Below are 17,938 nucleotides of genomic sequence, written 5' to 3' on the forward strand. Positions count from 1 at the left end.
ACCACCGTGTGTATGATTCTTTCTTCTTTTATCTTCACTTCACTTCACTTATCAGGCGCTACAATCTCGGCCTACCACGCCTCCTCTGTGCGTGTGGACGGCCTAAAAGGACTTTCTGAGCTGGGTCGTCCGGGGCCATGCGTATAACATGGCCACCCCATCGGAGCCTGGCGAGCCTAATTCGCTGCACGACGGTGAGCTCGTCATACAGTTTGTACAGCTCGTCGTTGTAGCGGCTCCTCCATTGTCTTTCCACACATACGTGGTCAACGATCCTTCTGATAACCTTCCTCTCGAACGCGGCTAAGAGGGCTGTCTGTATTGGACAGGGTCCATGTCTCAGAGGCGTATGTGAATACTGGGACTATAAAGGTAAGATACAGTTCCAGCTTCGACCGTCGCGACAGGTTTTTTGAGGTGAGATGTTTCCTCAGGCTGTAGAATGACCGGTTGCCCGCCAGCATCCTAGCGTGCAACTCCGTCTCTATGTTGTTTTCGGTGCTGACTTTTGACCCGAGATAGGTGAAGTTTTGGACGACTTCAAACTTGCTGTCACCTATCCGTACATCACCCCCACGTAGTTCCGGATTTCTTGGCCTCATAAAGTTTTACCCTGGCTATGCTATCGTAAACGGCCTTGAAATCTACGAAGACATGGTACGAGTTCAACTGCTGTTCAGTCATCTTTTCCAAGATTTGCCGCATGGTCAAGATCTGTTCAGTGGTAGATTTTCCGTTTCGGAATCCTCTTTGATAGTTTCCAACTATCTGTTCCACGAATGGGACAAGCTTATCCTGAAGGATTAGGGAGAATATTTTGTAGGCGGTATTCAAGACTGACTGATGCCACTTATATATCCCTTCTTGTATATGGGATGGATGATGTCGAGATTCCAACCACAAGGCATCGGCATTCGCTATTCGCAAATACCCAAATGTGATATTAATTTCCTTCCTTAATTGAAATTACACCTTCTCAGCTACTTTTAGTTGTTCCCACGAAACAGTTGTTTTATTATTCAGTAACTATTGACTCACTGTTTGCGCTTGTGATTCGCTAAACATTTCATGTCTGTGTTCAAATCATGCGGCCGGCGGTATCCTACGCCACATTTCGGCACTTTTCACGCTCCCCTTCTAACGACAACAGATGACAGAAGAAGAGAAGATTCTTTGCTTATGCTGATTATACGTTTGTTAATTAAGCGCACTGTGAACATTTACCTATACAAACTAGAGCTTGGTAAGATGATGTTTAACGCTTCTGGCTAAATCGATCGTTGTGGTCCAGCGGTCCAATAAGAAAAGTAACAACCAGTCAATTTGCCGACCGAAGCGCGGGCGATTGCAAATTGTGATGAATGTGACTGGTTAGGCTCTTGCGTTGAGTAATTAATGTTAGTTGTACAAGAAGAGACGAACACAGAAGCTGATGTAGTGTTTTTATATACATTTGTGTTAGTAAGGACACTCAAGCAAGGATTTCAAAAACATGAACGATTTTCATCCTTTTGTAAGTGAATGCTGTATCGTTATAAAATTGTTTACTATCAACTCTCTCTCTCTATCTCTTTACTATAAACGTTTTCACCTATGCTCTACTACTTCTTTCCTCATTTCTCGGTGCCCTATTTATCACCTAGGTTGCGGAAACGCAAGACAGTTTCTTTTTTCTAACGCATTATCTGTATCATCACTACAAATTCTCGCTCTCCTTTCATCTCCCCCCAAAGCACTCTGCTATGCAGTCTTATTCAGGATATATGTTTGAAGCATTGAATGCGCTTCTTCTCGACACATACAATCGCATGATACCGGTCACTCATCAACCGGCGGAAAGGAAAAGGAGAACGTACACTACATGACCAGTTTCTTGCTGCTTTCTCGATAAACATCCGTAAAAAGACAACATTTCTGATTGGCCCACCTACGCTATAAAAATAAGCTTTGGTAAAACGACAAAAAAATAACAATCTGGCCAATTTCTATTCACACAAAAGCGTTAAACGTGGATGAGTGTCATCACTGGTAAAAAATTGTTCTTCTGTGCATGCATGCCTGATTTCTGTTCATGCATGCATGATGTTCTTAACAATCAGCAGTATTCCATAATTTGTCGAGTATTTTGGCAAAATGCTCCCAAAAGCTTAATCGTTATTTCTTATGTGTTTTGCAAAGACAATATTACTTTCTTTCACCAACTAATGTGCAAGTAAGGAGGCGTTTTACGGAATGTATCGCCATGCTATTAGCAACATTCAAAATGTACCACAAAAAAGACATTTTTTTTGCGACCACGTGCCCACCACGGTAAGGAAAACCAAAAGCTCGGAATCGGAAATGTTTGTTTTCTGGTTTTTTTTTCGTCGTCATCGTCATTTAAACTATTTATTATTTAATCCTCTCCCAATCGGAGAAAGTTTGCTTCAACACAAACATTTGGTGCAACTTCTCTTTGCAGCAAAACTCCTCTTCAATTTTGCGCTTCCTTAACTTCGTTTTAAACTATAATAATTCACCCCAAATTATTATTACCGACTGTGTAACGCTCCACCTGTTTGTTTCTTTTACTTCTTCATACACAATTTAATTTCCTGCACATATTTTGTTTTTAAACCTACATATTTCCATCCGATTTTGCTCATCGTTATTGTGTTGCTTAGCTAATAAATACTTATTTTCTATCTTCTGGATTTTTCTCCACTCTTCTTGCGCTGCTTGATTTCATTTGATTTCTGGTTAATGCTTTCCCTTAAATCTATTTGTTCGTACAAACATGATTTCAGCCATTGAACCGTATTCCTTCACGAACCAACGTTTTTCTGGTCGCAGGGAAGGATCTTAATCAATTGTTATAGCTCTATATTTTTTCATAGTTTAAACATATTCTACAGCAGGAAAAAACAAACAAACAAAAAAAAAAATCTTATAAAAAAATAAACTGGGGTTTTTGTACCCTGCCCACAGAGCTTTTTGTTTGTGTTCAAAACTGTTTCCTATAAGGGTTTCACTGTTCTGCGCCATGAACTGAAAAAATAGCACTGCTTTTTGCACCACAAATAACAATCGCTGCGTTTAAATTATTTTTCATACTTTCGTCCTACATTTTTCTTCTTCAAAGGGCATCAATTTTACAAGGAATTTACGTTGTATTATAGCAACAGTGTCCGAGGATGTCCCGGTTCAAATCACGACTAGATCGTGTACCCCCAAACGATACGTTACGGAGCTGTGGGATCAAAGGACAGTGTTAAGCAAAACCCTTTAAAGCATGGCAGGCCGACGATAACAACAAAATGGACTTTATAGTGACCAACCAAGAACGTTCAAGTTTAGTAGATACAACGCGGATAGTGCATAAAATTATGTTTAACCTTTGTCCACCAAAAAACAATTTTTCTTTTCGCATTGCAGCCTATATTATGGTACGTTACACGTGATACACACGTACACACGCTTGTACGCCGTGATGCGGTTCTACGTGATGAGTGGTCTAATCACCTGGGCCTGAAGGGAGGGAAAAAACTATCGATAACATATCTATTGTTTCTTTTTGGGGGAAGCACCAACACTGCCCGTCGTCGTGCCGTTCTTGTTTAGCTGCTTTTTGGGCGTTCCACCGTTCGTTAGCAGTGGGCGTGAAGTTTCCGAACTGTCGGAGATTTCCTCGCTGGAACTGGACCGCACATCGCCTTCCATCTGAAGAAGGAGAAACAATGCGTAACTTTAGTGAACTTGATTTGAAAAAAAAAACACACACACACAAATTACAACCACTTTTTTACCTGTCCTGATCTGATTGCCTTGATCGCAATCTGCACAATTAAATAGGTCCAGCATATGTGCAGCACGAGCAGCAGTATTAGCAGCGTGTTGAAGATGTAGTACGCCGGGAACATTGGCAGAATTTGTGGTGCCTCCACAGACGAACTGTAAATGATGCGTGGGTAGAGAATCAATCTCGTCACGATCCACACGACGGTAAAGATGGCAAAGATCGTGTCGCACACTTTCTGATACTGTGCGTACTTCGTTAGCTTAGCGGACTGGCGGGGAAGAGGAGGGATGGAAAAGAACATAAATTTCCAAATTAATCACACTTTCCTGTCCATGCAGCATGCAATGCCGGAGAAGTCGGTATTTACCTCCAGGAAAATGTCTGCACAGTCGTGCACCAACAGTACGAGCGAACCAACCCGATGCAGATTGCACACCCAGCTAAGCGCCATCAGCAGAATCGTGATCATGTGGTGGGCAAACATCTGCCAGAAGTCTTTTCGCTTCACGTCATAGAACTGGGAGGCGGTCAGCGACCAGTAGAAAGCCATCGAGATCATGTAGTACCACCAGATGTCATTTGTGACCGATTGATGTGGGTAACCGTACCAGCAGTGCTTGATTTCCCACAGCCATGGTTTGTCGTACATTACGATGCAGCCGAAGATGAAGCTGTACGTGTAGTAGATGCATCGCCAGGACGTTTCGCAAAATTTGACCAGCGTCGTTGGTTTGTCCTGTGCACGGCGCCGTCTCCACCAGTACTCGATGTGTCGTTCCGTCATATCGACCTGCTTTACTAGCCGCATCGTCTGCACCGGAAATGGGGGAAAAAATATAGGAAAATTTTAATTGCTTGAAGGTTATTGACTTATTCCAAAGCTTATTCTTCGTCAGTAGCACCAAAAGCAGCGATTTAATCCTATTGGTAAGAAAATTGATAGGACTCTGCTCATTCGGGAGTCAAAAGATACACCAAACAATGTGCTCAACACTTGAAGTTTTATGCCAGATTTGCCTTTTACTGATAGGTAATGGCCCTCCGTTGCTGGAATAACAATCAATAGGAGAAGCATTGATCGCTCACACATGGCGAAACCTTATACGGTGAAAGTTAAAGTGAAACGAATTAAACAACACTACATGATGTGGTGACTAAAACAAAACGGTCAGAATGTACATGTACAGAAGAAAAAAATGAATTTTTTGGTGCCAAACTTGGCCAATGAACTAGCGCGCCACTTTTATCATTCCCCCATGTGGGTTTCCCAGGACGTTAGGTATTTTGAAGAATGTATAGCATTACAAACCCTCATCACACGACATCCAGCGCTCCATCAGTCTGGCGGAAAGGTTTATTTGGTGCCGTGACCAGGATTTTTTGTGTTTCTCGACAAGGTAGCACTCATCCTGGCACGTTATATTTCCAGCAATAAAACAACCTTTTAAGAACGTTTCTCATCCAGCTCAGAAATTGCAAGCTTTCACGCAAAAGACCGTTTGGGAATTGCTTCGCAAATAAAGACCTAAATCATCACATCATATCCTGCCCACCGCTCCGCTCCTCCGCTGACCGCAGGCGCCACTGCAATGATTGTTTCATTTTATTCGGTAACATTCCAACCAAACAAACATTTCGTCATGCTCCAGAAATCTAGAGCGCAACCAGCCCATCTCGCACCATCAGCCAGTTAGCAGTTTCTTGGCCGAAGATCACGTCCGTGCGCCCTCGATCCAGCACACATACACACCTCCATTAGAACGCGAAGCGCGAAGAGTATGCGTAGAGGTCAGTAGGAAGAGTCTGTTGATAGAACAGTGCTTCAGTCAGTGCAGCGTTTTGTTTCGATTTGTTTGGTTTTCTGGGGTGTTGGTTATACTATGGCCCCATCGAGTTATGAAACGCTATTGATGCATGTGTGTGTATTTTTGGCCTTTCGAATAATTAATACTTTCGTATTCGAGGCGGCACTTGTGAAGAAACTCATTCCATTTCGGAAATAGGAAACTGAGGCAAGAAAGCGCATTAAGTGTGTAAACCGTCGCAAGCAGCAGCTTGTGTATCGGTAGTAAGTAGCAAAGTATTCGTCGTTTTATTTTTTATTTTTGACCCACACAGTCACTTTCATCGTGCGAATGGATAATAAACTTTTAATTGATTTGAACTGTTTCCAGTTGGTGTGTACTCGCGCGGTGTGGCGACAATGTTTCTGTTGTTGTTTAATGCAACGACCATGGAAGTGAAAGCATTCATCCACAAACGCTAATGAATCAAAGAGAAGGGAGTACAATCTTTCTTACAAAAAATATGTAAATAAGAAAATAAAAAATAGTAAAAAAATAAGCGGACAAATGTTGTTTCGGAAATAAAACCAGTCCCGGTTCATTTGGATACTAGCGAGCGACAAATTTGACCGCCATTACCAGCATTTATTGATGACACGGACGTAAGGGAGACCCTAACGCACCCTGCCGATAAATGTGTCTTCCCTAAAGCGTAGAGAAATCAAGTGAAAGTAGCGAACTGACTGAACGGTATGATAAATTCATTAGTACTCTGCTATTGGACGATTGCACGCTGACTATTCTTAGAGCGTTGCCTATCTAGCCTTTCATCGAGAAGAATAAACACATGCTGTTCATTAAATATGTACTGCTCTTATTTAACCTTCGTAGCACTCGTTACAACTTCAGCTAAGCATATTGGGAAAGTGCAAGCTTCATATGGTTGGGACCGTAGGTGAGGCGACAACGGCGTCGGTCTTAAAACGGGCAGGACCGTAGTTCAAATCCCTTCCGGACCATTCCCTCGGTAGTCAGGATTGACTATCCAAGTAAAGTGATATCAGCAGCTCTAAGAAGTTGCCATTAGTTGGCCGGTATGATTTCAGTTAGAAGAAGGTCGTTATGCCAAAAAGAAGGGACAGCTTTATATGATAAGTTTGAACAAAATGTAGAGAATATTACAACGATAGGATAGTAAAAGAATCTCGCGAACAGAATGTTTTATAACCCAAATTATGGTGGTCCGGCTCTAGTGTGTAGGAATAATAAATCAGCTACACTAGTCCCATCATTCTTTTAGTTGAGCGGCTAATTTGTGGTACTTCCTCCATGTGGCACAACATGGTTCTATATACACCATCATGATGGTTACGTTAGCTTACATAATCTCCAGATCATAGAGCCTGGTGCACACACTGGCTTACAGCAACAACAAAAACATTACCATGTTTCGTCTCGCTATAGATCGCACACGATCATACCTCGGCGACCTCCACCATGCGCGTTGCAATTTTCGCGTAGTTCACCGGAGATATTCCTCTCAAGTGCAAAGTGGTGCGTTCGCGAGCTGATGACGAAGTTGTAAGAGCGTCCGTCAATTTTATTATCGTACAGATGGAAAGCGTAGCTGCCGGATGGAAGTGGTTGGAAGTAGCGAGCACGCAAAAAAAAAAGTGAGACAAAGCTATCCAGCACGGACTACGTCGCACAGACACCGACTATAGTGTGCTCCCACGAGCCTCACTTTTGTCCCCGCGTACGCCACAACTCCTCTGCATTGCCGGTACTAATATTATGAACCACTCAACCGCTATCATCTATGGCACATTCGCCTCGTGATTGTAGTTTTTGCTCCGCACCAAGCGAGAAGAAGGAGAGACTAGATTAAATATTCCATCGACGTAAATTCCACGTCTTCCCGTCAGCAAAATTGTGCTGTGACGACGGCTAATAAGCCGCTCCCAGTAAGGTAACGAACGGAAGAAGTTGGTGGACATTCGAGCAACGGACCTTACGCTGGACAAACAGGCGTTACACGGCGGAAACCACACGCTGAAAGGTTCTGGTTGTATAAATTTTTGTTTGATTTGGAGACAACCGTACCGCACCGTACTCCGGGTGCTTTTCAGAGCGGCAGACACGCTTGCAAGCAAGTGCAGCATTTGTGTTGGCCATTGTATTCATTGGTCACCATATTCTGCGTTCATATTCCAAATTTTTATGCGTACGAGCCACTGTGCACAATTGGTAAGACTCGTATGAGTGGTCAATATTCAGACAATCAGCTAGACGCTCTTCGATTTAGTTTGTACCAAAATTGGATCTAAACTCAACCTTCATTTTATTCATTTAACGTAATAATTACGTTACGTATACATTTTTTACGTTATAAAGTATCCAAATTTGACTAGTGACTTCGATCAATTATTCATTATTTACTGTAGATGCTTCGAACGTATAAATGTGCATAAAAATGCATCAAGTGACATCATGCATTGATAATATTGTTTCGCAAAAAAGGTGTAATCAAATATTGGGATTTGTTTCAAGATTTATTTCTAGCACTTTAACAACAATTGGATGTCCCGCATGATAACGAGCAGCATATGGCAGTACTTACACTAAATATATTGGACTCACGCTAAAATGAACATAAATTTAGGCTTCTTTTTTTACGAAATGTGAACATCGTTTAACAGCTCTTATGTTCAGCTTAACGACTGCGTTGTACGGTACCATTATAATGTCATATCCTGTATATGAATCGTAAAATACATCCCATAGAATTTAGTTTTATCATTACTATACTCTCTTACCTGTTCTTCAACAAATGTAGAGGTAAAATAAAAAGGTTCTAAACATTTTTCTTTGAACCGTGAGTAACCGTTAGGTCTTCAGACCGACCGAGTGATTTGGTCGCAACATGTCTGGGTTTTTTGTGCATTTTTTTCGATGATGAGCTCATCTCATCTATATGACACACATGAGTACATCGCCATTTATTAGCAGGGCTCCATTAATGATATCAAAAGTGTTTTATGATCCGAAGTTACAATTATCAGCAAACTGAAAACTACAGGCAATAATTAAAAAGCTTCCAAGGGAATATGGGGCCTGGACTTCCTGAAGAATAATTAGAGAAAGCACCAAAAATGCCAAATTTTCAACAACTTCACTAGAGATCGTGAACGGGGTGAAGCGGAATTTTATTTATACTACCATCCGTCGGTACTGGGAGAAGGGCTCGACCAAGGACCGTACAAGATGAGGGAGCGGATCCGTCGAAGAATGACCCGCTCGATCCAGAAAACTGCAGTTGAGCTGAATGTGTCAATCGAGACGACTCACACTATCACGACGAAGGACCTAGGGCGTACAAGCCGTAGAAGAAACGTAAAGTACATGGAGTATCGGAGGCTGCAAAGAAGAAGAGACTGGACGGATGCAAATTTATACTTTCGCGGCACGCAGGTCAGGAGTTTGTGTTTTCCGATGAAAAACTCTTCGTTTTGGAACAGCCACACAATGATCAAAATGGCGCATCCAGGCTTGGGAAGCTCCCACCGATTTTTATTGAGAACGAAACGTCAAAATTAACACCGCGTACCGGTTCTCGAGAAGGTTGTGGCTCCGGTACTTCAGGATCTCTACGGGACGGAACCTTATATTTTCCAACAAGACGGCGCTCCGGCGCTCCCACAATATCGTCCAAGCGTGCTGTCAGGAAAATTTGACGGGGTTTCTAGATAAGAACTCATGGCCACCAATCCCCTTAATTACTATGTAAGCCATTGGCCATGCAAAGCAAGTATAAAGTGAACACAGTCGACCAATTCAAGAACGTTATTTCTAAGATCTGGGACGAAATGCCGATGGAACAGATGCGTGCCGCGTGCGACACGTTTGAGAAACATCTCAAGATAGTAAATAATCAGGGGTTCAAGAAAAAATTACTCAAATAATAACATCTTATGTTTACATTGTTTAAGCTCGTTTTTAAAGTGTATTCGAATATATTGAACACCCTGTACAATGCATACAGCGACCGTGTGTCGTTGCCCTGTGGTTTAAGTTCGTTACAGTAATCTCAATGTTGAAGTTCGATTTTTGGCACAGCCTAAACCACCCATGGCTTTTGGAAGGCTTCCCAAAGGAAGTGCCTTCTTGCGATATTCTGCTACGTGTGTTTCTTCTTGTTAACAACGCATATCTTTCTTGCTGTTTGCTACCTTTAAAAACGCATGGAAAACTACGAAGCATTTCTCTCTGGCGCAAATTTTTTGGCCAAACGCAATATGTGCTTTGGTGCATTAGCGTACAAAAAGGAAAGAGCGCGGATAATGGAATAGTGAAACCTTTCCATAGCAAATGAAATGCAAAACGAACCGGAAAACGAAGAGAGAGAGAAAAACACACTTTTGTTTCGCAATTTTTGGTATGGCTCAAAAGCTGACATTAAACCCATTTTGCTGGTACTCTATACATTCTCGCGCCATTAGGAAATGCGTCGTTTCGATCCAACGATAAGCGACTAAAGTTGGACTGGCTGGCACCACACGGTGTTGTGTGAGACCGACCCCACCGACTCGGACAGGCTTTTTGCGTGATTAAGTGAACTATTTATCGATCTACCCAGCTAACCGGACTCTCCCTTCGCATTAAAGCGCCTCAGCGTCTAAAGGACCATAAAAAACGAAAGCAAAAAATCAAATCAGAACCAAGGTACACTCTTGCATCTGTGTGTACTACAGTGAGCCGTAAGGTAGTACACATATACGATGGTGTTATACTAAATATATGCATTTTTGTATCGCATTCATCAAGAAAATGGGTATTTTGCGCCACGTTTCTGTGCCATATGATGTTCGTGACAGAGTGTAATTACTGTTAGTTTGTGACCATAGTTTTTTGTTTGTTTGTTTTACTCTATCTAATCGATCCTGTGTGTCAAACATCGTTATAAACCTCGGCATCCGACCGAAGTTCTGTCCATTGCAGTCAGTGTACCACCAACTGACCGGCTTTATCAATCAGCTTAAACTACACCACGTGGGAGGCCATAAGTGTCGAATAAAAAAAGTAATTCCACCCGGTTCCTCTCCCTCTCTCCCTCTCACCGTTAATGTGTAGGACACCCCGGACATCCGGACAGCAATTTCTTGCTCCCAATCTTTAATCTCTCGCCCTTTCGCAGAGTAAACACTGTTTACAAACGTTCGATTTCGGAAAACAGGGCGGAAATGAGCGGAAAGCGGGACGCAAACGAAACGTGCGAAGCTTATCACTTCCGGTGGTACGATTGCTACAGAAATTGATTCATTCGATTCGAGTAAAACAGTGCCTTTGCCAGTACGGTGCGCTCAACAGAGCACGAGCAACGAGCATGATTAAAACGCGCCGGAATCAACGGCCACCGTCGTGTTGTTTTCGTTTTAGAACTGAGACCACGTTTGGCTTCTGCTTGACCTTACCGACACGCGTCGGTAAGTGTGCTTTGTTATGCTTGCGGGTCATGCCTTATGTATGAACGGTGGGTCTTTGCATTAGCCGAAAATACGTTGTAACGCGGAGAAAACATTCGATAAAATAAATATTCATTTTGCAGTTTGATTGAAAAGCTATCAAGCGATTTTCTATACATAACAAACGTTTTTTCGAACAGAAATCGAGCGATCAAATTCCTCCAATCTTACCGTTTTGTGACTAAGCCGGCTGTTGACATTGTATGCCGCTTCCAGGACTTTATTTGGTCTCGGTGGTTTTGGTCCGGTGCTCTTAATCCCAATCGCCTTACCGATCGGTGCAATCCAATATCTGAAAAAAAATTGAGAAACAATGAGTAAGAGTTAAACCCCTAAGTACGTCTGTTTTATTTAAAATTTACCCTTTTTAAATTTCATGCCATAAGACAGTCTAAAATACAGTACCAACAATTCATCCCACCCTTGAGTAATGATGGGTTAATCTTCATTTTTCCCGCAGTCGGATTAATCCGACTCCGAGACATTTCGAAGTCTATACTACAGAGTAACTCCGGTTTCCCCGTACCATTTAGTGCAAGATCTACAGTTCGTTTACTAGCCCAAAAATGTTAAAGATTGGTAGCCAACTTTTAAAGCGCTTTTCGCTGGAACTCAACGCTTTTGCCATAGATCTCAACATGTTCGTTTTCGATGTCAACTCGATAGCGTACTTACTTGCACTCACAGCCACATTCTCAACACCTTGCGCGTGGATGTCAACTCATGTCGTTTCAATCTCACTAACGTCAAATTTGAGTCCGTTTGTTTTGATTTGTAAACAATTTATATGTAACAGGTTTGAAGCAGATGCAATACATTTGGGAAGATGATTTTTGAGAACTATTTTAATTTGCAAATTTAACTGATCCGATTCAAATCGTTTCGCCTAGACTGTAAACACAAATCAAAACAAACGGATTCCAATTTGACGTTGGTGAGATGGAAACGACATGAGTTGACATCCTCGCGCAAGTTGTTGAGAATGTGGCTGTGAGTGTAAGTAAGTTCGCTATCGAGTTGACATCGAAAACGAACATGTTGAGATCTTTGGCAAAAGTAATGTAATAAAAACAGTACGAGGAAACTGAAACTTGAAAGCTGGTGTACATATCAATAATGAATTAAAATAAACGAAACGGATTTATTAGTAACCGAAAGTTGTGTTACAGTGCAAATACTTTTTTTTTTTGTTTGGGAGAATGCGGAGGAGCCACAGGGATTACTCCAGAATCGACAGCGGTTTCGATTTCCGTTTAAAATCCTAAATAGAATCCCCAGCAAACTCTGCAGCAATCCGAAGTAGCTTTCAGCTGATTACGCAGCGCAAATCCGGAGTTAATATTAGAGATTACTTCGGATTCAGCTCCGGTGTTCTCATCGCTACCCGAGACGCTCTTAACCACACTACTACCGAATGCTTTATTCTGTGCTTGGTCCAAAGATCACGCCGATTGTCAACTCAGGTCCTTGTCTGAAGCAACCAGTACGACACAATGTGCACGTATATTGCTCAAAATGCCCCCAATTAAATAGTTGATAGTAATCGAATTCCATCCCCAAAATGGGGAAGAGCCAGCGGTGGGTAGAGTGTACCGAAGGTTAAGAGCATTTGATTGATATTGATACAGCAGAGTGAGAAACGAAACAGCGACCAGTTCTTCATACCGATAATGCTAGACATTTACACTTCAGTCATGAAGCATACTCTCATAAAAGTTTCTTCTTCCACTGATATGAAATGATTCAGCGCAACACACACATACGCACACAATCGGAGAGAATATTTAGAACAAAAAAACCCACCCAAATGGCTTTATTACTGCCGATAACTTATCAGGCTGGCAACCTCAACCGGCATGGAACTTTTCATTGGAGTGCAAAACAAAAAATCGCCTTATACCGTTTGGCTTGATGTCGATCATCGTCAATGGTGAGCGGGAGCTATGTGTCGAGATTTTGGGCTTAAACAACGACATTAACAATCCGTCACAACTATAACATTCCTATCGTATGATGTGCGTGCAATGTCCAAGTAGAGCTTTTGGAGACTGAGCACACCTGTACCAGTGGAGGTCGAGCCTTGCCGGGAGAAGTGCGTCAAACACTCTCGCAGACATGACGAGTCACCAGGTTGACGTGTTTGGCCTGCATTTTTTTTCCAGTTGTACTTAGTAATATTTAGTAAGGCCGGTCGGTAACGGTTCTCGCGACCGCTCCACATTTTTTATCAACCTTTTGTCCGGGGCTAGGGTTCGATCGAAAGTATGAGGGATTTATCAAAGAGTGGAGTGGAACCGTCACATTTACGTATCAGCGCCAAAGATAATACAAATTTACGATTGCATGTGTGGGGGAGATGGACAAACGCGATAAGACACGTGTGTGGTGTGTTCGCTTAATGCTTCCTTTTTTTGAACATACAAAACTCTTAAATCGCTCTCACACACACACCCCCCAAAATGCATTTGAAAAGCTGGTATAAATTACACACAAAATGGTAAATTATTACAAATCTCATGACTCATGGAGATACGTGCAGTACACATTGAAGCGATACGCTGCCAAATGAATTGTTCTCGTTCGTCGTTTTGGGAGGATATTTTTATCGCATTGCTGATAAAGATGAATGTCACAGTCATACAAACGGAACAGATAGTGTAATCGAGGGCGCCCAAAAGTTGGGTGCCGGTGTAGCAATTGATGCAATAATAAGCATTCGCACTGAAACGAAGATCCAACAATTATCTACCGCTGGTCCAAAGCGAGATCCCGCACACAAAACAAGAGTGAAGTAATCCACGCAGAAGATAACATTCAAAGCAGATAGAGTACAACGCAACAAGAGAATGTTTCGGTTTTAGCTTAAGTACACATACAGACAGCAAACAGCTTGGACAAAGTTTGTCTACAAAACATGCTCGGAAGGTAATGGAACAATTGTTGAAAAATGCAATGCGTTGTGGTTTGAAGCCGTTTGCTTTTATTACTTATTTCTTCTTAACCGTTAGAAAGCGTCCTCTCAATTAAGGTAAATAATATTGGTACGATCGAACTAACGATAATTTTCTAACAATGGAAATGCTTCGCTTTTTGCAATTGATATTTGTAATGACATTATAAAATATGGCAAATATTCTGAAACAGTTTATCACTCGTATACGCTCGTAGGGGCTCGCAAGCCCCTATATGACATCACTATTCGATTCTGACGAATTGGAATTGGAGTAGGTATGACGAAGCATGTTTTACTACTAACTCTAGGTGACCTATAGAAATCTGAACAGAGCCATGACGATGCATGCATGACTCACTGAAGCAAAACCATCGTCTTCTAAAAAAAAAAAAAAACAAACAAACAAACTATGCAATTCTAATATTGGTACGTGAATAATAGCGCTCATGTAAAGTTTAAATACTTTCGCGTAGCCTTCAGAGAGTGCGATAGCACGTTGGTTAATCGTACGATTAATGCTCGATCACCAACGCTTGCACCCTTCACCGGCAAATTCATTTTATAATCGATGACGATGACACGCAGATCCTCGTTCCACATTGCGTAATAATACAACCATCATCAATAACCTCATCCCCGTCCTGCATCCTCCCTACTCTGACTGTATATACTTGTTGGGAAGCATTTTGCAACGTTTGGGCTAGCTTTTGCTTGATTAGATTACCCATTATCAGCTACATTCTAAGTTCTCGCGCCTCCGATAGACGGCAAACGATCCAGGCATGGAACCGGTGCAATAATGTACGAAAATGGTGGGGTGATTCGTGGTTGTACATATGCGCCCCCAGAAAACCGATGTCTCGCCTCGGATGTCTAGTGGGTGGAACGGGGTAGCAGCAAAAGCAAAACTCCGGGGTGAGATCGGCTGCAAGAAGCGAATGCTGATAATGAACCGTTGGAGGTCGAAGTCAACGAATTTTATCGCGAGCAGGAATGACGGTGATGGGATGGGATGGGTGATGAGAGTTGCGAAGGCTATCCGAACCGAGCTTTGTGGATCGCTTGCTCATCGTGAATAGGAATTTGTCATACGTAATGTACGCATGGTCAGATTGAGTTGATTGTTTTTGCCTTAAGGCCAGCGTTCTGCTTGTTGTTAGCGTAACGTTAGGTCATGTCGGGTAAATTTACCTAATACAATAAAACAATAATCAAACATTTATACTAAGCCCCAATCTATAGTCCCATGTAGACAATACCCTTGTCCGAAAGGTTTTCGAGATCAATATTAATATGATTTCGATTCTACGATCATCACCAATTAGGTCATCCAATTGATCTTCGACACAGGAAGACTTGAGTGTGATCGATCCCCGCACACATAGACACATGCACCCTTCGGTGGCAGGTTTCCCAAAGTTCAATATACCGGTACGATGCAAGCATGTTCTGTGTGCATTGTCAACGGCCGGTTGCAGCATAAACATAAACTATGCACTTGACAGCTGGCGTGAGATGGAGCTAGAGAGAGAAAGAGAGAGAAAGTCTCAATACACGAGAGCACGAATAAAGGCTAATGAAGACCGGAGAAAGCACAACGGTTTCGTCGTAGTAAATGACAAGAAAACAAAATTCAAACGGCACCCATTTTGGTCTCGTGAACCTTTTTTTAATTGTATACAGTAAGGAAGTTTGTGAAAGGTTTGGCCATAAAGCCACGCTACATTCTTTTGGAGTTTGAAGTTTCTATAAAAAGGATATAAACCGGGATCCCATCCCGTGATTCCAAATTATTAAAGTAGCGTCGATTTTACGGCAAATCATCGAAAACTTTCTTCCAACAACGCACCACGGTATCTCCGTAGCGAGCGAGGTGCGTTATGATGGTCAAACGCAGAACATCAGAGCAATAACGGGCGAGCAGATTTTTTGCCACCTTCAATGATTTCTCCCGTTTCCAGAAATTATAAGGGCGTAACCGCGTAGCGGCAGTCATCGTAGCAGACAGGGATGATATGGATACGTTCATCCACTCATCGCCAACCATTGCCGCGTGCAAACATCGATCCGAATTTCGCGCTAATATGCGAGAGGCAGACCGAAAGCCGCATATAATCGCACACACACACACTGAACCGCAACATCGAGAAACGGCATTCGTGCGCGATTGAGGTTATGTGTGTACGCGGCGCGCGATCACCAGCATACTCAGCCACCACCGTCTTTCTTGGTTCGTTGTTCCTATACCCCTCCTTCGTGCTTCTTTTACGTACCGTTCCACAACCCAACGTAGCACGATTATCACCGCGGCTATCGGAATCGGATAAATTAGGTGCCGGTAGTCGGCATGGTTCACGTCCGATCGCACACCCGGCCGGATGTCTTCCCAGGTGATGTTCGGCGGCAGCCACACTTTCGTCGACCAGAACGCGTTCGAAACGGCCTGCGCTATCTCCATGCTGCCTGTTGGCGATGTAGCCGGTTGAAAGGAACGGGACAAACTTTATGCAGATCACTTGCACAGACACGCAGATACACACACACACAAGCACTCTTTCCGCTGCTTTTTATTTTCACTACGCGTTAACAAAAACCCGGAATCCTTTTTTTTTAGTTAAGCGAATGTTGCACTAGTTACGACTAGAGCAAACCGCACCAGATGATAAGCTCGCACACCGCAACACTATTTACAGCTCATCATTTCATCATGCACAGAGATTCACGTCGTGACGACCTTCTACTCTGCCCTAGTACGAACGCATCGCCTAGCACCAATTAACACCACGAGCCACGGCTGCTATGCAAAAATGTGAACCGACTTGGGAACAGAAACACCAGTTGAAACCCCGTGGACACGATGCAAAAACTCTCTAAATATTAATTCTGCAGAAGGCAAAATCAATAAGCGCAAGTGTCACGCGTTCCACCTACTTCGACCGACGAAAAAACAATGTTTATTAAGCGGCTATTACACGTTCCAAGTTAAAGACGTTCCCAAGTAGCATATCGGCACAGGTACGGTTGGTGAGCTGTCAACACGTAGCCAGGGGCAAGCAACTTTTTTATTGCAAATCAAGAGACACACGATTAGATTTTTAAGGGCGTGGGCCACAGGATATTTTAAATTGAGAAATTCAGAACCTGAATGGGTGTTTGTACAATTTGACATCACTTTTTGAAAATCTGGCGCATATATAGCTACCAAAACGAGGCAATGGAGAAAAAGCTGAGGAGAATTGCAATTTTGAGATTTCTTGACTGTTTCGCATCGCTTTCAACAGTTTGAAATCACCCGTGGCCCACGGTCTTCATATTTACGTGAGAGTTATTGAAATAGCTCGCTTTGAAATTGTTTTTTGTTAACCTGGCGCATACACAAGCTACTTATAAAGCCACGGTTTATAAGTCCCTGGACACAGGAAATTTCAAACTGACGGAATTGATGCAAAACTATCAAAATATTTCAAAAGAAATATTTCAACCTAGGAGATCGATACGCCAAGAAGAAGAAGAATAATAATAAAATTTATCAAACAGTTTTTGACCCCATGGAAAATACTCTGTTCCTGTTCCTGGCTCTTGTTCTCATCATTCTTCCGTCCTCGATGGAACATACCGTGTTTTGGATTGAACGCTAAACAAAAAACATTCCTGCTGCGTTGTAGACCCGTCACATCGACCTAACAATTAGAATTTGAGAAATGCCTTAACAGTTTTGCATTAGAACAAAAAAACTAGGAAAAAAAAAACATTCGCGTGTATACATTTCAAATGCGCTCGTTTCAATAAACGTATAAACATAGCTTAAGGGGAAATATTCGACCGTTGAGTTATTTCCTGTGACTCGTGTACTGTCACATTGATTTTGGACCGTTGTAAATGGTTGACGTTTTGGAGTAAG

At 42.4% G+C, this 17,938-nt stretch overlaps 1 protein-coding gene across 1 annotated transcript; it reads right to left on the reverse strand.

The window, feature by feature from the left end:
• Positions 1 to 3,540: 3,540 nt before the first annotated feature.
• LOC126558265 (ceramide synthase 6) lies at positions 3,541 to 16,567 on the reverse strand. Its single transcript, XM_050214252.1, has 5 exons — positions 16,311 to 16,567; positions 11,256 to 11,376; positions 4,146 to 4,589; positions 3,786 to 4,046; positions 3,541 to 3,699 (listed from the first exon to the last, which is right to left on the reverse strand). Exons 1-5 carry the CDS (start codon positions 16,493 to 16,495, stop codon positions 3,541 to 3,543), a joined length of 1,170 nt encoding a protein of 389 aa, XP_050070209.1. The 5' UTR covers positions 16,496 to 16,567.
• Between the last annotated feature and the right edge of the window lie 1,371 nt (positions 16,568 to 17,938).

Source organism: Anopheles maculipalpis, chromosome 2RL, assembly GCF_943734695.1.
Source record: "Anopheles maculipalpis chromosome 2RL, idAnoMacuDA_375_x, whole genome shotgun sequence".
Classification (NCBI taxonomy): Eukaryota; Metazoa; Arthropoda; class Insecta; order Diptera; family Culicidae; genus Anopheles; species Anopheles maculipalpis.

Coding starts and splice junctions, on each gene's coding strand:
- LOC126558265 (XM_050214252.1), bottom strand. CDS start 16,495: ATGGAGATAGCGCAGGCCGTTTCGAACGCGTTCTGGTCGACGAAAGTG. Junction 4,590..11,255: donor GCCGGCTTAGTCACAAAACG/GTAAGATTGGAG, acceptor TTTCCGGTGCAG/ACGATGCGGCTAGTAAAGCA. Junction 4,047..4,145: donor GTGCAGACATTTTCCTGGAG/GTAAATACCGAC, acceptor CTTCCCCGCCAG/TCCGCTAAGCTAACGAAGTA.